Here is a 23,217-nt window from a genome sequence, read left to right as displayed (position 1 = left end):
TATTGAGTCTCAGAAAAAAAAAAAAAAGAAGCTAGTAGAGTTGCTTTTAAAAAGTAATCTTGTCATTTCATAATGACATAATGACATAATTGGTTATTTGTATGATTGCCTCTAAATTATTTTGAAGATATTTTGAAGTTAACTACCACTCTAGTTTCTATGTGAAATAGTGTACTTTTTTAAGATCATAATCCAAATAGTACTTTTGTAGTTGTTTTCATTAACTGTCCTTAAAAACCAAAACTAAGAATTATGTTTTAAGTCTGAAGTTCAGAAGTTAAGATAATTTATTTATATATAAACTTGTTATATCTATAATAAGAAATTTACCTTAGCTGTGACTACTTGATTTTTATTAAAGAAGCAGTTGATCATTATATGCTTATATCATTTTATTTTTCCATGTATCTAATCCATGTATGTATTTTCACAGGGTGATAGAGTTGTATTATTTAGCCAATTTACCATGATGCTGGATATTTTAGAGGTTCTCTTAAAACATCATCAGCATAGGTACCTCAGATTAGATGGAAAGACTCAGATTTCTGAAAGGTTCGTATACTTCACTTTAGTTTCAGAAAAATCTCTGTCCACTTCACCTTCAAATAAGAGTAAATGCTAGAATTTTAAATGTGTATAGAGCATTTGAATTGTCTTACTTTGAGTCTTTCATGTGGTTATTTGAAATCATTGTGTTAAGATAAGGAAATTTTCCTTTTTTAAGTTTTTGATCTGAATTGCATAGAAATATATTTCAGTATCTAATTGGAACTGTGTACCTTAAAATGTTTTTTCCCCTTTAAAACTCATTCAAAGCCTTGAAGCACCTTACATTAAACCAAGATTGTTTTAAAACCTTGGGCTTTTTGTATTTTAACAGTAATTGAGTAAGTTTGGTTGTTTATTTTTTTAATACCCAGAGATTAGAAAGATTGTCTTCAAAACAAAAAAAGAATGTTTTTAATAGTATGTTTACACTTCATTATTTCTTTTGGTTTGCTTTTTATCAGCCAGGTTTTTTTTTCCCTGCGTTAAAGATAGAAGTCATCCTAAAAGAGAACAAACACCCTGCTAGTTTGATCTTGAGATCCTTGGTTCAAAGGTATCAAGAGCAGCTGCTGACAGACTTCTGAGAAGACTAAAGCTGACGAAGGCCAGAGATTGAAAAGCCATACACAAAATTTAGATAGAAGTCATTAAACAAAGGAGAAAATAATCCCATTAGGATTACTCGAACCTGAATAGTTGAATTAAAGTGAGAGTTAGTAGGAAGATACATGGTATGGAAAAGAAGTTAGTGAATCGAGAAGGTCTTTCAGTAAAATAACTGCAGGAAAAGTGCTTTAGTGCCAGGAGCATGTATTTACATCTTCAAGGTTTTTTTCCATGTAGTGTGATTGTTTTCAATTTTAATTGTGTACATTTTAGTGAAATTTAGCCTAATATATTTATCTGACAGGATTCATCTAATTGACGAGTTTAATACCGATATGGATATCTTCGTGTTTCTGCTGTCAACAAAAGCTGGTGGCCTAGGAATAAATCTGACTTCAGCAAATGTTGTTATACTTCATGATATTGACTGTAACCCTTACAATGACAAGCAAGCAGAAGATAGATGCCATAGAGTAGGCCAGACTAAGTAAGTGTTTTGAATTGAAATTTAGTTTTAACCAAATGCCTGTTTAATTTGTATAGAAGAGTAGAATATAGTCTGTCAGTATTCTGCTTCAGTTTTTTTTATTTTCGGCAAAGCCTGGCTGCTGATATCTTTCATACCAGCAACGCTGAATATGACATATCTCACTATGTCATGTATTCACTTTCTAGTAGTTAAAATAACCTCGCACCCCACCCCAATTTTGATGAAAACAAAATACTATCAATGGTTCAGCTCATTTGAAAAATATTAGTAACTGAAAGGCTTTTTTTGTTAGACCATTTAAGAGCCAGATAGACGTAATAATATATATACTGTTGATACTCTATTATCCTTTAGGAAGCACATTATCTGAGTTGTAGATATTTTAGGTGAAGGATCATTTTGACATTGGAGGTGAAAATACCTGTAATTCAACTCTGCTGTCAGATGTGAGTAGCCAGTAATCATTATTTTGTCTGTGGAGTATATGTTTCCAAAAGACATTGATAAAATCATTTATGAACCAAATATTTATCAGTGCCTATTATGGGACTAAAACTTACTGTGTAATCTTTTTACTTTTCTATACTTCCTTACTTTTTGTACTGAATTATTTATTGGAACCTGATGAGCAAAGCATGTTCCTTTTTAAAATGGAATATCTCTCTGAACCCAGACTGTTTGTTGAAATAAGTTTTACTAGTAATTTTTGGAGTACAGATATCTTTCTGTCTTCTTGGATCAATAAGAAAGGATGTTTAGAAGTTACACGCTCAGAAAATGTTAATCCCATGTAATATGAATAAAAGGAAATTTAAAGTTAGGGATCTATTTATTATGCAATCTTCACATTATTCTTACCTCTAAGATGTTTTATATAGTTTATATATATTCAAATTTTGTATTAAGTAACCAGTGGACGTATTTTCTATTTTCTTTAGAGAAGTACTAGTTATAAAATTAATAAGCCAAGGGACAATTGAAGAATCCATGCTAAAAATTAACCAACAGAAATTGAAACTAGAACAAGATATGACCACAGTAGATGAAGGTAAGTTGTTTGTAAGCAGAAACTTTGGTATTTGTATGAAAAATAGCAGTAGCAAGGAATTAGCAAAAATGGCCTGAATCCTTACCTGGCATACAGTATAGGGATGGCGTGGTAGAAGATAAGCATACTCATTTCAGAAGTACTACAATAACTAAGATTATTTCACCAGAACTGATATAAATGTTTGATTTGGGGAAATTCTGTCTCTTCCATCCCTTATCTCTTGACACCAAGATATCCCCCAAATAAAATTAGATCTGTAATTTTATCCACAGTTTTATGATATACTTACTATATAAGTAATATATATGAACCCAAAGATTTAAAATGCCTGACGTAATATTAATTTATTAAGAACTGTAACATTTACATTTCATTTTGACTGGTAATTACTTACTGCACTATAGTGCAATAAGATGCTTCTTCCCCCACAGCCCCCAAAATTTAGTAATTTCAGACTGAAGTTTGTTGGGTACTACAAAGAACCCTCTAAGAGAGCCCTCTTCACTTGACCTTTTTGAAAAGAATAATTTTAAAGTTTTGAAAAGATAATACATTCACATAATTCAAGATTCAAAAGATACGAAATGGCAAACAAGACTCCTTCCCACTCTGTCATCCAGTTTCCCCATAAAAGTGACATATTGTCCTTTTTAAAAAGCATGTGACCACTTTTTTTAGGTAGATAGAAGTAAATAAGTCTGTGTATTCTTTCTTTAACACAAGTTAGCATGCAGTCATTTACATCTTACCTAAATTTAATTGGATGTAAGCTATTTTATCATTCTAATAAGGATATTACTAATATTGATCACAGTTTATTTCAGTTCAGCAAACTTCCATTGAATATTTACTATGTCCCAGTATTCTGCTGGGCACTCTGTATTATAAGAGTTCAGTATATTTTAATCTGTTTTAAGGGCAAGAAAGCCATATGATGAATTACTATATCTCCTTCCTGTGTAGTATTTATTTCCGGGTGCTTCAGGTTGGGGGGGGCACGCATTAGAGCAAGTTTGAGTAAGAAGTAACCGTGACGATTATAACCTAAACAGTTAATCACTGGGCTTTGCGTGGAGGTGGCAACTTGCTGATTTCAGATTATGTAGCAAAAGCAATAGAGTGAATGCATAAGACAGATTCCACAGGGCAGCATTTTTTCCTGATTGTTTTCTTAGGGCATCTTTTCAAATTTAGGAAAACAATTAAATATTCTCATTTAGTAGTGTTAACACATACCCAGATATGTAGATTTTATTCTAACGAGAAGTCTTTAAGTAGAACCATCATAGTTAGTTAATTGAGGTTTCAGCAGTTTGATTGTTGGACTCCCAACTATCTTTAAGTATACAGGTTGCTTCTCATGAGCTAGTTCATTTCCCCAGAAACATACTTTCCAATCTTTTATGAAATGAGGATGGTGGCAGATGCAGTAAGCCTACTGACTGCATTCTTACAGCAGAGGAGAAGCTGTTCCAGTCTTCTACTGTCCCCACATCCAGCATTCTTCAGATTCAAACTTTCCAAAGAATAAACCTTCATTTGTATATGGCTGGCTCTGTTGCATAGGCTTTAGGTATCCTATTCTGCAACCTGTTTTAGCTCTGTATATTCCCCATCTTTTAGAAGCCATGTAGTACCTCCATGTTCTTGAGCTTTGACAGGCAAGGAAAGGATTGTGAATGTGAAGTAACCTTCCTGCATTTCCCACCTGCACACACTTAAGTTTTTGCTTTGTCTGTTTTGCTAAAGTCCGCTTCCATTCTTCCATTTGCTCTTCGTCTTCCAAAATTTGACAGCTTTCTCTCCACTGTTGTCTTTTTCTTCTGTTCATTCTCTTTTGTATGGTACCCTGGACTTACTTTTTTTTTCTATAGCATTTTAATTGTATTTCAGGTGAGACCAGTGTGTGTTCAGTCATGTCTAGTCATAATTCATGTAAATTGTTTATATTTACATAAATTTGTTTAGTCTAAAATTGTACCTGTGTTTTCACATCAAGTATTTGTTAAAATAGCAACTTATTTCAGCTATGCTTTTAGGCTGTTAGCTTTAAGATGTTCAGAATTAAAGAATCATTCCCCCATTATCACTCTTCGTTTCTGTAGGAAATTTTCCTTTGTCTTGTTTTAACAAGAAAGAGCTTTAGCTATTTGTGTATCCATTTTTCCCAGTATGTGTTTTATTTGGTAGGCTAAAGATACAATAATGTCTTTACTCTCTAAACTATGATTTTGCTTCTGATTTCATTTAAATAATTTGACACTGACCTAATGAGAGTACATGTACCCTTCTTTTCATCTCTCACAGTAAGGTTCTTTTCCACTGTAAACAAAAAGTATATTTATAATTGTGTCTATGCTTTATGTTAACAGTCTGTATGCCCCTCTTCCCATGAAACTGAAAGATTAAGTACCATGATTCCTCTCAGAAATGCCTGTCAGATTTTTGTATTTCTAGAGCTTGCCTTAGTGATTCTCAGAGTGCAGTGCCCCTGGACCCACAGCAGCATCACCTGCAAAATTGCCAGTTTGAAACGCAAATTCCTAAGCCTAACTCCAGCCCTACTCAGTCAGAAATTGGGACTGGAACTCAATAATCTGGTTGGAGTTTCTGATCCAAACTAAAGTCAGAGAACCCCTGCTTTAGAATAAGAATTATGGTTTTGGGGTGTGTGTGATTTTTCTTTAACCTCTTTATGTGATTATATTAATAAATTTTCTACCTTTTAAAACTTTTATTATGGAAATTTTCATGCAAAAATGTTGAAAGCATAGTATACGTGAGTTTAACAGTTGTAAACATTTTGCTTCATCTAGCTTCTTTTACTCATGAACCATTACAGTCAGTTGTAGACTTGACACTTCATTCTGAATATTTCAGCATTTCCTCTCAGTTGCCACAGTACCATTATACATCCAAAAAAATTAACAGTAATTTCCAAATATTATCATATATTGCCCATATCTGGATTTTTCCCAATTATCCCCTTAAAGTCTCTTATAGGCTTAAAAAAAAAAAAAAAAAGGATCCAAAGTTCGTACATTGCATTTTTTTGCATTATATCATTAGTATCTTCAAATTTAGAAGAGTTTCCTCACCCTTTGCTTTTTTTCTACCTCTTCCTGAATTCCTAGAATACTGAATTTTCTACAGTCTTGTTGTCTTACATGTTTGTAACTTTGTTGTCTTACTGTCTTCTGGATCTGATTATTTACTTGGCTCACTTAATTTGGGACCAGTTTCAATTTAGATTTCATGGGCTATTGTTAAGTCTCTGGATGCATTTCAAAGCAAGGGTGTCAGTGAGCTCCCTGATAGTTTATGGAATAGTTTTTCTTTCTGTGCACATGTTTTTTACTAAAAGGAGAAGAGTAGGTAAAAGTACTCTCGTAATTTTAGATTATAACTAGAGTGTGTATGTGTGACAGAGAGAGAAAAGTGATTAGTTTTGCTGCATTTTAGCCATATCTGATTTCTAAAATTATCCATTGCTAAAAATCTACAAATAGTTGTATACCATTGTCATTTTAATCAGTTCATCTAAAAACAGCTATACCATTGTCCCTATAAACTAATAAATCAGTTCATCTAAAAACAGTCTGACTGACTCATTGAATTAATCAAGGATAACTAGATTCTACACCACCTTGACACAAGATGTTTTCCCACTGTAGAAAATCCTGAATACTAACTGGGTAAGTGTCTAGATACTGGAGTCTCATTTAATATGGGGAAAACATTGGGAAAGGGTTATTTATAGTTATGGGCACTTTACTCTTCAGCTGGTATGCCATATTCACTATTTTGTTTAGATGTGCCAGTTTTAAGTCTAAGCCAGTGATTGTATCTTTGTACTGAAAATAAGGGTGTTGATGGATGATTCTGTTTGGTTGTCTTTGTTTCCACTCTTCAGTTTGTTACATGAAGGTTTTCACCAAATAACCTGAGGAGAAAATACTGCGTACTGTATGAATAGAATGTCATCCAGATCAATACCTGTGTATCTTTAGATATTACTTATGTGAAATCAGAGCCTAGCCTATAGATGGCTGTGCTGGCATGAACGTTAGCACCGAGGAAGTAGCCTTAAATACACATAGGGCTTTGCGAAGGTTTTTAAACAAGGGGTGACACTGAGACAAACGGGGCCTTGAAAAACAATTAGGCATTCACCAAAGTTAGAATCAGAGAAAATATATTTCATAAAATATTTTTATGAAACTTTTAATGCTGCTTTCTGACCTGCAGGTGATGAAGGGAGTATGCCAGCTGATATAGCCACATTACTAAAAACGTCAATGGGCCTGTGAAGTTAAGAATTGTGAATTCCTAATTGATGAGGAAATATCAACTTGGTGCACTCAAGGACATTTACATTATGATGACCATGGGGTTTATGAACATTTATAACTTTTTATAATTTCCATATTACATTTCTCATAGTATGGACAACTTTTTTGCCACTAACTAAATTCTCCAGACGCTCACATGTGAAATTTCAAACAAAAAGCCACAAATAATGTAGTCCTGAAGATGTTGAATAATCATTTTACAAAACAGTTTTCTGAATGGGGATTAGTTGGTGATTGTTTGTAACAAATATGCTAATGCTTTAGAAATGTCAGTATTTTTGTAATTATTTCTACCTCCAAATATATATATATTGTCTTTCACTGGATAATGTGTGTAGATTTTTACATGTGCCTTATTTGACAATGCTTATGTCTTGTTTTTCTTGTCTCCTTTGAAGTTCTTTTTTTGTTAGTTTAAAGGATGCAGCTGTATAGATTATATAGCTTTCATTTTATTGCTATTTGAAGCAGATGTTCACCACTGTCAACAAGAACTCAACCTGAATTTAAAGGTGGCATTCCATATACTAACACCCCCAGGTCCTTCCAAGTACTTCTGTTAAAACAAATTTGTTTGGCTAGGCACTAAGTTGTTTTCCAGTGAATAGTAACTGAAGAAGCCCTTATCTTGCTCCTTGGATTAATTCCTTCTGTTCATTTCCCAACTGCACTAATTGTGCTTATTACTCTGCCTATTCTTGTGCATGTTTTCATTGATTTCCCTCTCCCTGGCTTTTGCTTCTCTTGAAACTGTTGCCCAGTCACTTCTGCTCCAGTTCTCTTTACTCTCTAAATAGTAGTTTATTCCTGCCACGTCTCCACATATCAGCAAAATGTGGGTAACATTTGTCTAGCCTGGCAGAACAGATTAGCAGGCTATTTCACTTCAAAGCAGACTGAACGTGACTTCATATTAAGGCAGCGATAGGTACTGCATGGAAATAGGTCATTAACGTTAAACACTTCTCAAAATATAACTTATCAGTTTCCAGAATTTCCAGTACAGGACCTCCTGAAGAGAGAGCCATTGTTCAATTCCAATTCAGTGTGGGTGACAAAGTGAAATTTAGAAGAAGTAAAGTTGTCTATTTGATATTTAACTCTTTATTAAATCTTTCTTTAAAATTTTGCCTGTCAGTCTATCTTGCTGTTTTTATTATACATCAGTTCCTTTGTATAACTTGTGGGTTTCATGTGTTTTGTTTTTATTATGTAAATATCATTATAAATAAACTTATTTATAAATCACAGACTTGGTAATTATTGGAGATTATACTTTCGAGGCATCCTCACTTGCTAAGATGCTAAGGTAATATAGTCCTCTGGAGTTAGAAGAGTATTGAAGCTCTCAAAGCGGTCTTCAGATATTATAGACTCTGAAACTCACGATTGAGTAGGTTTATCCAATCTTGAAGGTACATTGAATATATTCAGTATATTTTAGTATAATGGGGCTAGAAGGAATCTGCAAATATTATTACTACCTCCTACATCGCAGGACCCAAATCACTTATTGTTGGAAATACTACCTTTTAAAAATCTCTCAAAATGGATTTCTCATAAGTTTTCTGTGTTAATGTGTCTTCAGTGATCGGCTGTTTCTTTTGCTGTTAAATCCATAATATCTTTAATAAAAGCATTCGTGAACATAAGTTGTATTTTCACACCCTTTTTAATAGTTTCTAACTCTCCCTTTACCCTTAAAAATATAATATGGAGCACAAATGAGATCATATGTGCTTAATATTGTCTGTTTCTCAATAAACTGAAATTTATTACTTAGGATGTATTCCCATCAGTGTGTTCATTGGACTGATATCAGTGAACATCATAATCCATTATCAGTAAAGGGCATGTGAAGCCATAGTTATTGGAATATTATCTTGACCAACCGAAGCAACTTTTATTTTTTAATGCAACTTACAAAGAGGTAGGAAACCTATACCTTATGTGTGTTCATAACTGTATTCCTGACCCAGAGACATGTAACTTTATACCATGAGATATTTTTGTCACAACATTACTGTTGTTTCTGATTGTTGGTATTACTGTATAGTGGTTAGATTGGAGTATCAGGAGATTTGGTTTTCATTTACTTGACCCTGAGCCAGACACTTAAATGTCCATAATTAAGGAAATGATTCTTAGGATTCTTTTCTTCCCAAAATGTGTTTTTGTCTGATTACAGTATGCAACTTTGATTCATTCATATTCTCTCATACTTGCTCACTCACCTAGGAGCCATTTAACTTGGGGACAGGATGGGATAATGGAATGTCCTTCAGTGAAAAATGGTGACCTAAAGGTTAATGATGATGCTATGATTGAAATATTTACTTATGAGACCTGCTGTGGTTGCATTTTATAGTTGAATTATGATTTGTGTAAACAAATTGATTATCTTATTTTGAATTATTATAATTTTAGGTAAGCATTGTATTTCTCACTTTTCTCACTTTTTCCTAAATTCTATTTTAATTAAGGCTTGTCAGAATGTAATTTTATGGCAGAAAACGAACATGCATAAGAGGGAAGAAAAGTTACTACCTTCATTATCTAGAGTATCAATTTAAATTCTTTTGCAGAAGATAATTTTTTTTCTTTGGATTGCCTTGATAAGAGGATAGAGTACTTTGCAATGAGATTCACTTAAAACCAACATGTTGTTATTTATTAACAGCCACTAGTGATAAGAAAATGTGACCCAGGGTGCCTGGGTGGCTCAGCCAGTTGAGTGTCTTGAGTCTTGATTTTGGATGATCTCATGGTTTGTGGGTTCAAGCCCTGCGTCAGGCTCCACACTGACCATGCAAAGCCTGCTTAGGATTCTCCCTCTCTTCCTCTCTGCCCCTCCCATGGGCGCTCTCTCTCAAAAGAAATAATGCTTTTAAAAAAAAAGTGATTCAAAGAAGCAAGTTATTTGGGAAATGCACTTTGTTTTTATGTATAATTCTTAATAATGTATAAAGCATTTAACATCTTTTCTCCTATTTCATAGAACGTTGTGATGAAAGAAGCACCTTAAAATAAGATCATACTTGGCCGAACATTCCTTTTCTTTTTATTCCCTTACACTCTCTCCTCATTTCTGGCTTTTCAACCATGTTCTCCTTCCCCTGTCCTGCATTTCAAGTATAAGGCCATCTATTTCATTGGTCTGTTTCTATATATAACATAATGCTAAGATTAGACAAGCCAATATTAATAATATTAACATGTAAATTGACTGAAACATGATATTCCAGTGCTATAATTATGGTTTAAAATTGGCTGAGGGATAATCCATATTTCCTTGCAAGATTTCTAAAACTTGTTTAGAAATCACTTGTTTATATGGGTGGTTCTTGCTTTCCATGGTAGCATGGGGCCATAAAAATGACTGCCAAGTTGAAATTGTACAAAATAATCTTAGTCATTGGAGAAGACCGTTGTTCTATGACTTTAAAACTTTTTTCTCAGCACATTAAAAACGTTGGTTATAAATGTGTAGGTAAATGAAAAAAGTAAAATTAATTTTAGTAAAAGAAACATTGATAAAGTTACTTTTGTAAAAAACGTTATCAAGAATAGTACTAATACTTTCTTGTATGATTACAAGAGAGCATTCTTTTTATACCTTGGCAAATTATAATTCTGAATTTGTATCGCCTTCCAAAATTTTATTGCGTTTTCAGTGTCCTGAAAACTATGCCTGCTCTTTTTTTTCTTTTTTAATAGGCTTTATTTTCTAGGTGAGCTTTAGGTTCACAGCAAAATTGAACAGTAAGTAGAGATTTCCCATATATCCCTTCTCCTTCTCTCCCCCCTCCCCACTTTCATCAACGCCCCCATTCCAGAGTGGTACATTTGTTACAATCAGTGAACCTACATGGACACAAGATAATCACCCAAAGTCTATTGCATTAGGGATTGCTCTTCGTTTTGTATATCCTGTGAGTTTAACAAATTCATTATAGTATACAGAATAGTTTTACTGTCTAAAAATTATATTCCATCTTTTCAACCTTCCCTCCTCCTTAGCCCCGCACCATCACAGGCTCCACAGTTTTGCCTGTATTGGAATCAGAATGTCCTATAGCTGGAATCATACAGTAGCCTTTTCTTTTTTTTTTTTTTTTTTATTTAAAAAAATTTTTTTTTAATGTTTTATTTATTTTTGAGACAGAGCATGCACAGGGGATGGTCAGAGAGAGAGGGAGACACAGAATCCGAAACAGGCTCCAGGCTCTGAGCTGTCAGCACAGAGCCTGACGCGGGGCTCGAACTCACGGACCGTGAGATAATGACCTGAGCCAAAGTCAGACGCTTAACCGACTGAGCCACCCAGGTGCCCCCATACAGTAGCCTTTTCACATTGGCTTCTTCACTTAGTAATCTGCACTTAGATTTCCTCCGTGTCTTTTCATGGCTTGATAGCTCACTTCTTTTTTAGTGCTGAATAATCTCTTGTTTGGTTGTGCCATGGTTCACTTATCCTACTCACTATCAAAGGGCATTTTGGTTGTGTCCAAGTTTTGGCACTTACCAATAAAGCTGCCACAAACATCCATGAGCAAGTTTTTGCATGCACCTAAGTTCTCAACGCCTTTGGGAAAGTACCAAAAAGTGTAATCGCTGTATCATATGGTAAGAATAAGTTTAGTTTTGTAAGAAACTCAAATTCTAAGTTGTCTTTACCATCTCGCATTCCTGTCAGCAGTGAATAAAAGTTCATTTTGCTTTACATCCTCGCCAGCGTTTGGTGTTGTCAGTGTTTTGAATTTTTGCCATTCTAACAGGTAGGTAGTGATATCTCCTTGTTTTCATTTGCCTTTCCCTGGTGACATGATGTTGAGCATCTTTTCATATACTTATTTACCATGTATATGTCACCCAAGAGGCGCCCATTCAGTTCTATTGTCCGTTTTGTAACCACTCTTTCCATTTATGTGCAATTTGAATTTGGCTCCAGCATTGTCACTTTTCCTTTCTTTACTGTACTTCATCTTTGTTGCTGAGCTCCCTTTATAAATTATCCACTTTTTAAAAACTTTTGAATGAGTTTATCACTGAGAAACAAGCAGGCAATGCAACTACACCCTTTGCTGTCTGTACATGAATAACAGATGTGCAGTGACCAGTCACTAACAGACTTTGAGAGCAGTGATATGACAGGTGGTTACTCATGAGACGTATCTGTTACCTACATAGTGATTTGTGGACTGAAGAGTTAGCAGCAAACTTAATACCTTATGCAATTACAGCAGAAGTCCAACCCATTTGTTTGGGAAATGTGTTACTTAACCATTGTGACTGAAATCCAATGCTTGTTGAAACTGATGCAAAATGAGCCCTGCCTGGATTGTAAACTCTTCTTTCTCAGTTGTAAATGATGTGAAGTTATTCTGGGGAAAAGAAAAAAAAAATGGATACTGGAAACAATGCTCTCACCCCCCGCCACCCCCCCCCCCCCACGGCTGCTCTTTTTTCCTTGTTTGTTTGCTTAAGCAGAATATGGAAAGAGTGAAAGTCTTGATGGAGCCGGGGAAGGGAGTGTGTGGGTTACATGGCTGCTGTAGCTTATCTGATGGAAGCGTTGCTGTGAAGAACAGTAAAGCTTGGAGGTAGCACACGTCACCTAGAGTTTGGTTTGGGGCCTTCGTTGTATCCAGTCAGCGATGGCAGGAATGGCTTGAACTTTCTTCCTTAATGTTACCAATCTAGGATGGTTATCCAGCAAGTCAGGTTTAAATACCAAAAGTGTGGTGCTGCAAATTTCCCAGTAGAAATCTGCCCAAGTTACCTAGTTGAAACAAAAATTGCCATTTGAACATAAAAGGCATGGCTTCTTAAATCAAAAATAGTTTCTTTTGGGGGCACCTGGGTGGCTCAAAGTGTCTGACTTCAACTCAGGTCATGATCTCATGGTTCATGAGTTTGAGTCCCGCATCAGGCTCTCTGCTGTCAGCACAGAGCCCACTTCAGATTCTGTCTCGCTCTCTCTCTCTGCCCTTTCCCTGCTTCTCTGCTCTTTCTCTATCAAAAATAAACAACAACAAAAAGTTTCTTTTTAATTTAAAGTTCTCTTTTACTATGAAAGTGGAATGAGTATATGATAGAAAATAACAGATAACACTATACTCCCAATACCTAGAGGTTGCTAATATTAACACCTCTGGGTATAAGATATTTGTGTGTGCGTGCTGCTTCTAAAATGAGATCTTACAGGGGCACCTACATGGCTCCATGGGGTTAAGAGTCCGATTCTTGGTTTCAGCTCAGGCCATGATCTCACAGTTGTTGAGTTCTAGCTCCTTGTCAGGCTCTGGGCTGACAGTGCAGAGCCTGCTATGGTTCTCTCTCCCTCTCTCTGCCCCTCCCTGTTCACGCCCTCTTTCTCTACCTCTCAAAAGAAATAAAAACTTTATGAAAAACACAAAAGGAGATTTTACAGTACATACATATTCTTGTAACTTGATTCACTCTCAACCTCTCTGACAATACATCGTTATCTTATACCCAATCAATACTTTTCATCTCTTTCAAAAATGTCCCTTACAGGACACAGCAGACCCATTTCAGGACATGCGTTTCATCTGGTTATGCCACTTAACTCCCTTTTACTGAAGAGTTCACACTAGTCCTGAATAATGTGCTATCTTCAGGATTTGTGTGATTATTTTGTCCTGTTGTTGACCTTGTTCCTTTATTCTGCAGAGTATGAAGGGATAGAGTGCACGTTATCCCTAGAGAGTTCATAGTTGCAAGTTAAATATTTTTCACTAACACATTATATTGCATCACATCAAAAGACATAATGGGTACCTGAGCATTAGTGGAACCCTTAGAGTGATGGCAGCCTGGTCCTACCCTTGTACACTTTTTCTTTGTACACTTCCCCCGCCCTGCCCCTTTGTGACTAGAAATTAATCCGGCTGACATTACTTTCGCTCCAGATGAATGTCAAAAAGTGAAGTTTAAATGTGGACTATCCTTAGTTTTCTTTTTGTATGGAATTTAATAATGCTAATTCTAGTGTTTTATGAACATGGACACTAAAACCCTGTCAGCCAGGAGAGTTTTATGGGTTAGAGGATTCAGAGTTCAGGCAACAAATATTTATTGTGTGTGATGCACGGGTTTAGGTGCTGTGATGGGTTGGAAAGCAAAATGTGCTGCAAGCCCTTTCCCGGATGTAGCTTTTATTTAAGAAGCAGGAAGACAAACAGGTAACTGATAGGGACAGTGAAGAAAAAGTGAACGACTTTCAGGTGGTCATGGAGGGAAGACCTTTAGCAGGTGACATTTAAGCCAGGCTTACATGAGGATAGGACCCAGACAGGAAACCGGCTGGAAATGAAGCATTCTAGGCCGAGGGGCCAGCAAGCGTAAAGGCTCTTAGGTGGAAGTGAGATTTGTGTCTGAGGAACAAACAAAACACGAGTGTGTGTGGAACACTGTGAGGAAGGGAGAGAGTGCTAAGAGATGGGGTCAGGAGGTAGTTTACTGAAGTTTTAAGAGAAAACAAGGGGAGTACATTTTAAGTCTTTAGAAAGTGTTCATTCAATAGGGCAGGGAGAGGAACATTATAGGAAAGTCTACTGGGGAGTCCATGGGAGGAAATGAAGAGGCATGTGGTGAGTTGCAAGTTGAGAATAAAGATGCAACAAGCTTGCTTCTGTGTCACCCAGAAGGATTCAACACACTGTGACCAGACTAAGTCACCAGAGTGCTGCGAAAAGCAATCTGTGTCTTGTCTCCTAGAATGTAGTCTCCTTGAAGGACCCCAACCTACCCCAGTACCTGAATCGTATTTAGATCTGAGTTTTTGTCCATAGTACTTCATAGGTGCCACTGCGCTCCTCTGTCAGTAGTAGGGCTGTAATATCTGGTTGTCTCACTTTTTGTGACATTAACAATTATTATTAGTCAATGCCTAGGTCCATTCCAATTATCAGGGGTTGGAAAACGGTAACAGTTTGTTTTAATCCCCCTTTTTATTTACTAACTGGAATACTTTGGTGAAGACAAACTCGGCCCATCGATTTTTGTTATCTTGAGGTGCAATTGGCATAGGAAAGGCAAGGTAAATTCTTTATTCAAACCCCCCAACCTTTTAAAGACCGTTTTCAGAACAATAATTTGACTCCGTATCATCTAAAAGTAACCAATGAAGCTCTATTTGGTTTGGGGGTTTACGTGTACATGTTTGTGTTTGGTTGTGGTGTCTTCACATCATGTCTTCATTTTGATTTGTTTCAATCCACTGCCAGTAATATTCTTAGTGAAGCTTGAATTGTCCCATCTTTGGCCACTGGAAGCCTCTTCAAGTTAACTTTTGAGTCCTTGTGACACAACCCCAGTTGTCTTTGATAATTCATTTGCTTCCGGTGTGATGAGGTATTCCCAGCTCGTCTCTTACGTTTCCCTGCCCGAATTGAGAATGAGCTATTTCTCCAAGAACCCCTCATTCCTTTTAATATTTAATATTAAATCCTTTAATACTTAGACCCCAAATCTGGGTCCTGCAGGTGCCCAGGACAATTGGATTGGTCATTGTGTCCAGAAAAAGGGATACAACATGCTTTTTTCTTTACCCTGAGATAAAGTTCATCATGACTTCAGATATAGTTCACTTTCAGGAATAAGATGTTTACTCAGCTTCATGCATCTGACATCTCTATCTTCTTTCTCCCACACTGAAGGTCCTGGTTCTCAGTGACATCCACATATTTTTGTATTGCTTAACCCCAAAATATGATATACTAATATTAGAAGAAAACAATATGACTAAAGCCAGTACCACCAACAATATAATTACAAGAACACTCACTTTACTTTGCTTTATTGCATGTTGCAGATACTGAGGGTTTTTTTTATTGTTTAAGAGACAGAGAGAGGGGTGTGTGTGTGTGTGTGTGTGTGTATTTGTGTGAGTGGGGGAGGGGCAGAGGGAGAATCCCAAGCAGGCTCCAGACTGTCAGTGCAGAGCCCAGTATGGGGCTCAAATTCATGAACTGTGAGATCATGACCTGAGCCAAAATCAAGAGTTGGACGCTTAACCGACTGAGACCTAGGAGCCCCACATAAACTGTGTTTTTTACAAAGGTTTGTGGCAAACCTGTGTTGAGGAAATCTATTTTGTACTATTTTTCCAAGAGCATTTGCTCACTTTGTGTCTCTGTGTCACATTTTGGTAACTCCTGCAACATTGCAAGCTTTTTCATTATTATGGTGTCTGTGATCAGTGATTAAAAGGTGCTGAAAGCTCAGATGATGGTTAACGTTTTTTTAGCAACAACGTATTTTTTTTTAAATTTTTTAATGTTTATTCATTTTTGAGAGAGAGAGACAGAGTGTGAGTGGAGGAGGGCCAGAGAGAGACGGAGACAGAATCTGAAGCAGGCTCCAGGCTCTGAGCTGTCAGCACAGAGCCTGACACAGAGCTCGAACCCACAAACTATGTGATCATGACCTGAGCTGAAGTCCGGTGTTTAACGGACTGAGCCACCCAGACGCCCTGCAACAAAGTATTTTTTAATTAAGATATGTATATTGTTTTGTTTTGTTTTGTTCTAGACAATACCATTGCATGCTTAGCAGATTACAGTATAGTGTAAACATAACTGTATACAGGGAAACCAAAAATTCATTTGCTGTGATATTCGCATTGTTGTAGTGGTCCAGAACCGATCCCACAATATCTCCGAGGTATGCCCCTACTAACAACGGTGTACAATTTCTATTTTTTGTCCTGAGAGAATATTTATAATAAGATGTATAGTCAAATTACTGTGTTTTATTGTGATATTTCTTAAAACAGTTCTACCTCACTAATAAAGTACTTTACACACTTCATGCATCAATTTGACACAGGTTTATTTGTTTCACTTTGCTTTTACTTTGCAATGTTAGCTTTTTAAAATATTTTTGTTGTTTTTATATAATTATATAAAATATTTAGTGGATGCTTTCAAAGTTAAGTCCACTAAAAAAATTTATTCAGAGAAGTTTAGCTTTTATCCCTGCGCTCTAACCTACTCTCTCCCGATGGGTAACTTTTTTTTTTCTCAGTGACTCTTTGTAAGTTTTTGGTTGGGGGTGTGTGTGCTTGCGTTTTTTTATGATGTAAACGGTACTCACAGAGTTACCAATGAGCCACTCTTTTTCCCCTAAGTATGTGTCCAAATCTTGCAGAAGATGAGGTCCATCATATGTAAGAAGCTCATTAAACATCTGGTCCTAGGAGAGAGAGAAAAAGCTCACTTTAAGGATAATAGGAAGAAAAATAAATAATATGATTGGAAGAGGAAGTAGATTTTTCCATATTTATTCTCCTGTATGAGCTGAGAAAGGAAGAGAAGTAGCTTATGTGTTGTTGGTGGGGGTGGTTGCTGTTTTCAAATGTGTGACACGGAGATTGGGGTCTGATTCTTTATACTTAGTCATCCCTTTGTTACTCATGGATTAAAAAATAACTGTCACCGGTTCTTACAGCTTCTTTGTATATGATGACTAAATATTTCACCCACAAAAACTTTTCATGATTTTTATCTTAATTTTTACTGAGAAAAAACGATTCCATTATGTTTTTACATTTTTAAAATTAATCTTTTTTCTTAGGCTCACTCTTTTTGAAGTGAAATGACGTAACTGAGGCTAAAGAAATGAATTTTAGTTTGTAAGGCTAGGTTCCTTTTGTTTGGCAGTCTTTTATTTCCCCATTGCACTTAACAGAAGTAATCTATAATAAATCATTATGCTCTCGGGCTTTTATGCATTTTTTCTTGTTGGCTTGACATGGTGCCTTAGTATGAGCCTTGTCTGCCTTGAATATCATCTACAAAACCATCATCTAGGTGCACTCTTTTGATATATTATGTAAGCTAACATTACAAACCAAATGTTCTTAGAAGAGACCATGGCCTCTTTCTTGGTAAGAAGTGTTTGTTTATATATGGAAATTCTGGCTGGTGTGTATCTTGGATATGAAATGTAAGCCAATCTCAAAAATATTATAAAATATGTGTGTACATGTGTTATTTGCTAATAATGATAAATGATGTATAATAAAATCCAGCCTTTATTAAGACAGGTCAGGTTGTGGATTAACTCCCTCACCAACTTGCCAATTCCTTTGTTATTATTATAACTGCTAGGTAATAGAGATTACTGTAACATAATGCCTTAGGTTTGTAGAGCACAGTTTGCAAAAGCATCATTACATATTTACATACATTGGCCAGATTTTATAAATGAAACATGGGAAGTTTGTCATTATTTTGCCTTTTTATTTTTTCCACTGTTCTATGCTACCTTCATTCATAAGGTTCTCTCTCTATGGTTAATATGTTCATAGTTTACAATAAAACAGTGTGAGTTCTGCCTCTTACACATCATGTGCAAGCTGAGAAGTAATGGACCCAGATCTATATGGCACTTCCCAGAGCCCAGCCCAGCTCAGCATCAGTTGGAAAGGTATTTATGGCCAACTTGACTCTCCTAGAATAGCTAGAAATGGGAAGGAGTCAAATGGAACAGGATGTAGCTGCTGGACAGGTTTCCAAAACTTCTGTATTCTCATCTACACAATTTTGTTCCTTCTTCTAATGTGCATTTCCCACAACTTAAGGTCAGGTACACTGATGCTTGTGCATATGCAATGCCAAATAAAAATCTTTTCTCTGCACTAAAAGAATCTTTTATTGCAGGTTCTCTTTATATGTTTGGTGAATCATCTCAGTGATTCATCTCCTCGAATGACATGTAAATTATAACCAGCATAATTATTAGTATTTAAGAATCATTTTGAAGAATACTCGCTAAAATAACACAAAGAAGATGAAATTTCATTACACATCCTTTTTTTCCAGATGTGTACTTTTAAAAATGTATTTCCTGATAGACCCTAGATAGCCACTCGGTAGACTCAGAAATTTCCTTCTTCCTCCAGAGCGTTGTAAGTCAGGAGGTTTTTGAACCTGAGAACTGATTGCTATAGTATTCTATCAGATGACTTTTAGAGGAATTCTATTTCTCCAAAGCATTTATCTTTAAATCCACACTTCCTCAATCATTTAGTATTGGAAATGGGCCACTGGCATTCCTTCAATCCTGCTCATCTTTCATCTTCCCGTTCCCATTCTTTAGGGGGAAACTGAAAGAGATATGTTGAATAACCAGGGAAACACAAGTGGTAAATTCGAGGATTCTCAGGGTGATCAATGTCCAGAAACATATTTTGCCTTCTAAATTTAATTTTTTAAAAGTTGGAAGTGGAATTTTTTAGCAACAAATACTGTAACATTTATAATTATGTGTGTTTCATAGATCTTTAGGGCTCATACAGTAAGAGGGCTATTTTCACTGTCCGTCCATCTTCACTGTATCAATATTCTGCTCTTGAAAATGGTACCTGACCACAAGGTGGCAGCAGTGCAACCTACTGCCGGGAGACTACGCAATGGAATATACTGGAACTGTGGCCTGTTCATTATATATTAGCCAGATCCTGCTTATTAATCAGATGGTATGTAGCCAATTGCAATATTTCTGTAACATGTCCTCCTTTCATATGATTTATTTATAAACTTGGATTATGTCCTGTGAATTTTGTTTTTTTAGCTAGAAGGTATGTAAGAGCATGGTTATTCTAATACAAAGGTAGGTTACTCTAATCATAAACATCCAAAGAATATTTTCCTCTGGGAGTTAGCTTCTATTATGGAGCCTCGGCCACAGAAAAGTACAAAATAGAGAAATAGAGAAGAACAAGCCCATTGATTGATAGATTGCCAATCAGTGGGGTCTTTAGCACATCGAAGGAAAAGTTTTAGATACATTTTTCTAAATTGGAGATTATGTATCTACTTGTCTCTGCACTTATAAGGATGTGTTAAATATAGATGGCCATGTCTGAGAAAAGGAAAAACAATGAGCAATGAACTATATAAGCACTATTAATTATATATCATAGAATAATTATAATATCTAATATTTCTCAAAACACTTGCTACCTTGTCATAGGTACTCATGCTAACTTTTCATTAATCCTGCCAACACACTTCAGAGTGGATTCTGTGGTATCCCTACTTTACAGACAAAGAATTTGAACTATTGATAGGTAGTTATGTGACAACTAGTAAGAAGGGAATCAGAATTCAAGCCTGGCAGTGTGACTCCAGAGCCTGAAGGTAATTGCTATGAATCAAAGCTGAGCTTTTATTTTAAACTTTGTGCTGGTTAGGCAGCCATTACATTCATGTCAAGGAATCAGGAAATGTGAATACTTTGATGTTCCAAATATCTCTATTGAAATCAGAAGTTCCTAGTTAAGTAAGTTGTATTTAGCATAAGTATGTTTAAGCAAATTGATAAGACTGTCATTCCATGCTGTAACTTTTGGATACAGACCATAAGCGATAAGACATACATAGTGACCAGCTGCTGGCATTAAAACCAGCGGTTGAGAACATGGAGTCTGAGTCCGAGTGGCTGGGATTTGAATTCCTTGTGTACTACTTACTAGCTAAATAACCATATACAAGTTACTTATGCTACATGAACCTCAGTTTCTCCATCTGGAAAAATGAACATCATAGTTTCTCCCTAAGGGAGGCCCTGGGTGTTAGTCACTAATTTAAAAGAAAGAATGCACAGGTGATGAGGCAACTCCATAACCACTCTATCTCTTAGTTTCTTCATGTGCAGAGTGAGCATGGTGATAGAAAGCACTTATTGGGGCGCCTGGGTGGCTCAGTCGGTTAAGCGGCCGACTTCAGCTCAGGCCATGATCTCGCGGTCCGTGAGTTCGAACCCCGCGTCAGGCTCTGTGCTGACAGCTCAGAGCCTGGAGCCTGTTTCAGATTCTGTGTCTCCCTCTCTCGGACCCTCCCCCATTCATGCTCTGTCTCTCTCTGTCTCAAAAATAAATAAACGTTAAAAAAAAAATTTAGAAAGCACTTATCTCACGGGTGGATTGGGGGGACTGGCTGAGACCACGTGTGTGAAGGGGCTGGAGCCACACCCGCATGTGGTGTTTCAGAAGTTCAGCTCTTGCTGTCTCTCATGCATCACATATGTAGTGCCTGCTAAGTGAGAGGTGCAGTGCTAGGTGTGGGGACATGAGTGAGTAGCATGGACATAATTACTACCCTCATGGGTGTTCCATTGGAGGAGACAAACAAGTAAATATATTTTAAAATACGATTGTAATGAGGCCCTACAGGACACCACTTAGGGGGCTGTAATGGAGAATAACCAGCAAGGTCTATTTAGAATTCTGGATAAAGATGATGGATGTGACACACATACATATTTTTCATCCAAAAACCACAGTAAATACGTATTTTTGAAAAGATAGAGCCCACAAAGAGGTGGAAAACAGGAGACAAGACAAAACAAAATTTGAAACCGTAAAGAAAATGGTTGAATGGTATCTGCAAAGGTAAAGCTGAAAACTTTAATATCTATCTCATAACACCCTCAAATGGTTCAGGAAGAGGCAAGATATATCGAGAATTGGGGGTAAGGAGGTAAGAGAGAGGATAATGTGAGGACTGGTGGAAAGCTGTGGAAGAAGTCGTTTTAGCATGAGATTTCCTCCTTCATTTTACACTTGACAAGTGCCTCTGCCCCATCATTAGCAGAAGGCTCGAGAGGGTGAAATCGATGGTTTGTGGGTTGGGAGTTGTCATTCATAATGTGTTCAAAATAGGAGATTAAATGAATATATGCACACTGAACTCTAAGTTCTGAGATTCTTAGCCCTCTCTTTGCTGATTGTTTCCCAGAACACTGGCATCCACAACTTTATTTCCAGGCAAAAGACTGGAAGTCCTCTCTTGGGACTCCTTCTAGTCCCTAAAGATAGTGCTATTGAGAAATACTCTGCAAATGGCCTGGTGATGCTCAAAATCAACGAACCCTGTCCACATGCCGAGGGCTTTGGGTAAACTTTTTAATATTCTTATTCTTTATCATGGATTATAAAGGATGGTCTGGCTTGTGGGGAAAGACAGAGACCAAAAAAAGAGGAAAATTAGGGTAATAAAGATCTCAGGATGACAACTGTGCACGAGGTGTTTAGGTGACCAAACCAGACTGAAGCAGTGTGGCACACAAGACAGACATATCCATGCTGTCTGTCATCATCACACCTCTTGTCATCAAGCCTTCCTTTTAACTTTTAGAATCCTGGAGGATGCACCCTAAATAAAGAAGTAAGTAAAAGACAGAGGTGGCATCCAGGAAACAATAGGACTCCACTCAGGAGAAAGACATCCCTGGGATGACAGTGAAGGGAAGTCTGGTGAAGACAGATGTGCAGAAACCTAGACAGTTCAGCAAAAGAGAGAGGATCTCAGCCAGGTATGTCCAAGAAAATAGGGGACATAATAGATTATCTGGTATCATTGACCTTGTGGAAAATCGTATTGGCAGGCTACTGGATGGTGTGGGAAGGTTTAGTAGTAAGTGTAAAAGCAATTAGGCAAATGAAGGAAAGGCAATTAGTAACTTTGAGGAGGTAAAGTGAGAAAGGAAATAAAGTATACTACAATTCACAGTTCTCTATAATATTTGCCTAGGAATACTAATGTAACAACCAAATATCAATTTGAACAAAACATTTCAATATCATTAAAATTGGGAAGAAGGGAAGCAGAGACGATGATTACATAAGAGATAAATTCTTATTACCATAGTAATAAGTCCAGAGAAACTATCTAAAATTAGTGAATCAAAGAAAGCCATATGGACTTGTCTTAAAGAACTAGCTAAACGAGGGTTATGTCTGAGGAGGGGTTAATGTGAAGAGGTAAAGCAGGAAATCGCTGTACTTTGTTTTAAATTTGTTAATATAATTTGATATTTTAAAACTATAGGTATGTCTTACTTTGATAGAAAGGCGATTTTAAAGCAAGCCACCTAATGCCTGGCAAGTGGATATGATTAATAGTAACAACGAACTGATCACATTACTTTTATATCTTGTTTTTTCTCTGCCCAAGGAAAACGTGACATGAAATCATCCAATGTATCCACAATCGCATCAGCTTGACATTGTTCCAGTTCTGTCTTTCCAGCCAGATCTATAAAATAAGACCATTTTAAGCCCAGAAATACACTGGATTTGATTGACTATATTAAAATGTTAATTTAATAGGCAATATATTGTTATAGTTAAAAAA

At 36.4% G+C, this 23,217-nt stretch overlaps 2 protein-coding genes across 7 annotated transcripts in view; one reads left to right on the top strand and one right to left on the bottom strand.

Annotated features, from left to right (window-relative positions):
• The window catches only part of SMARCAD1 (SWI/SNF-related, matrix-associated actin-dependent regulator of chromatin, subfamily a, containing DEAD/H box 1), a 78,201-nt gene extending 69,903 nt beyond the window's left edge, over nucleotides 1-8,298 (top strand). For all 6 annotated transcript variants that reach the window (XM_027060858.2, XM_027060856.2, XM_027060859.2 and 3 more), the window contains 4 exons: nucleotides 434-552; nucleotides 1,460-1,642; nucleotides 2,584-2,693; nucleotides 6,945-8,298. In XM_027060858.2, the coding sequence (XP_026916659.1) occupies nucleotides 434-552; nucleotides 1,460-1,642; nucleotides 2,584-2,693; nucleotides 6,945-7,006 (474 nt within the window). In that variant the 3' untranslated portion in view covers nucleotides 7,007-8,298. The remainder of the gene's footprint in view (nucleotides 1-433; nucleotides 553-1,459; nucleotides 1,643-2,583; nucleotides 2,694-6,944) is intronic.
• Nucleotides 8,299-12,487: 4,189 nt separating this feature from the next.
• Nucleotides 12,488-23,217, bottom strand: part of HPGDS (hematopoietic prostaglandin D synthase) — a 31,194-nt gene continuing 20,464 nt past the window's right edge. The window contains exons 5-7 of the mRNA XM_015086969.3: nucleotides 23,009-23,118; nucleotides 17,171-17,269; nucleotides 12,488-12,830 (exon numbers count right to left, since the gene is read on the bottom strand). Of these exons, the coding sequence (XP_014942455.1) occupies nucleotides 12,666-12,830; nucleotides 17,171-17,269; nucleotides 23,009-23,118 (374 nt within the window). The 3' untranslated portion in view covers nucleotides 12,488-12,665. The remainder of the gene's footprint in view (nucleotides 12,831-17,170; nucleotides 17,270-23,008; nucleotides 23,119-23,217) is intronic.

This window comes from Acinonyx jubatus, chromosome B1 (assembly GCF_027475565.1).
Source record: "Acinonyx jubatus isolate Ajub_Pintada_27869175 chromosome B1, VMU_Ajub_asm_v1.0, whole genome shotgun sequence".
Classification (NCBI taxonomy): Eukaryota; Metazoa; Chordata; class Mammalia; order Carnivora; family Felidae; genus Acinonyx; species Acinonyx jubatus.
Note: the sequence above shows the minus strand (reverse complement) of the source record. Positions and strands in the feature narration are given on the sequence as shown.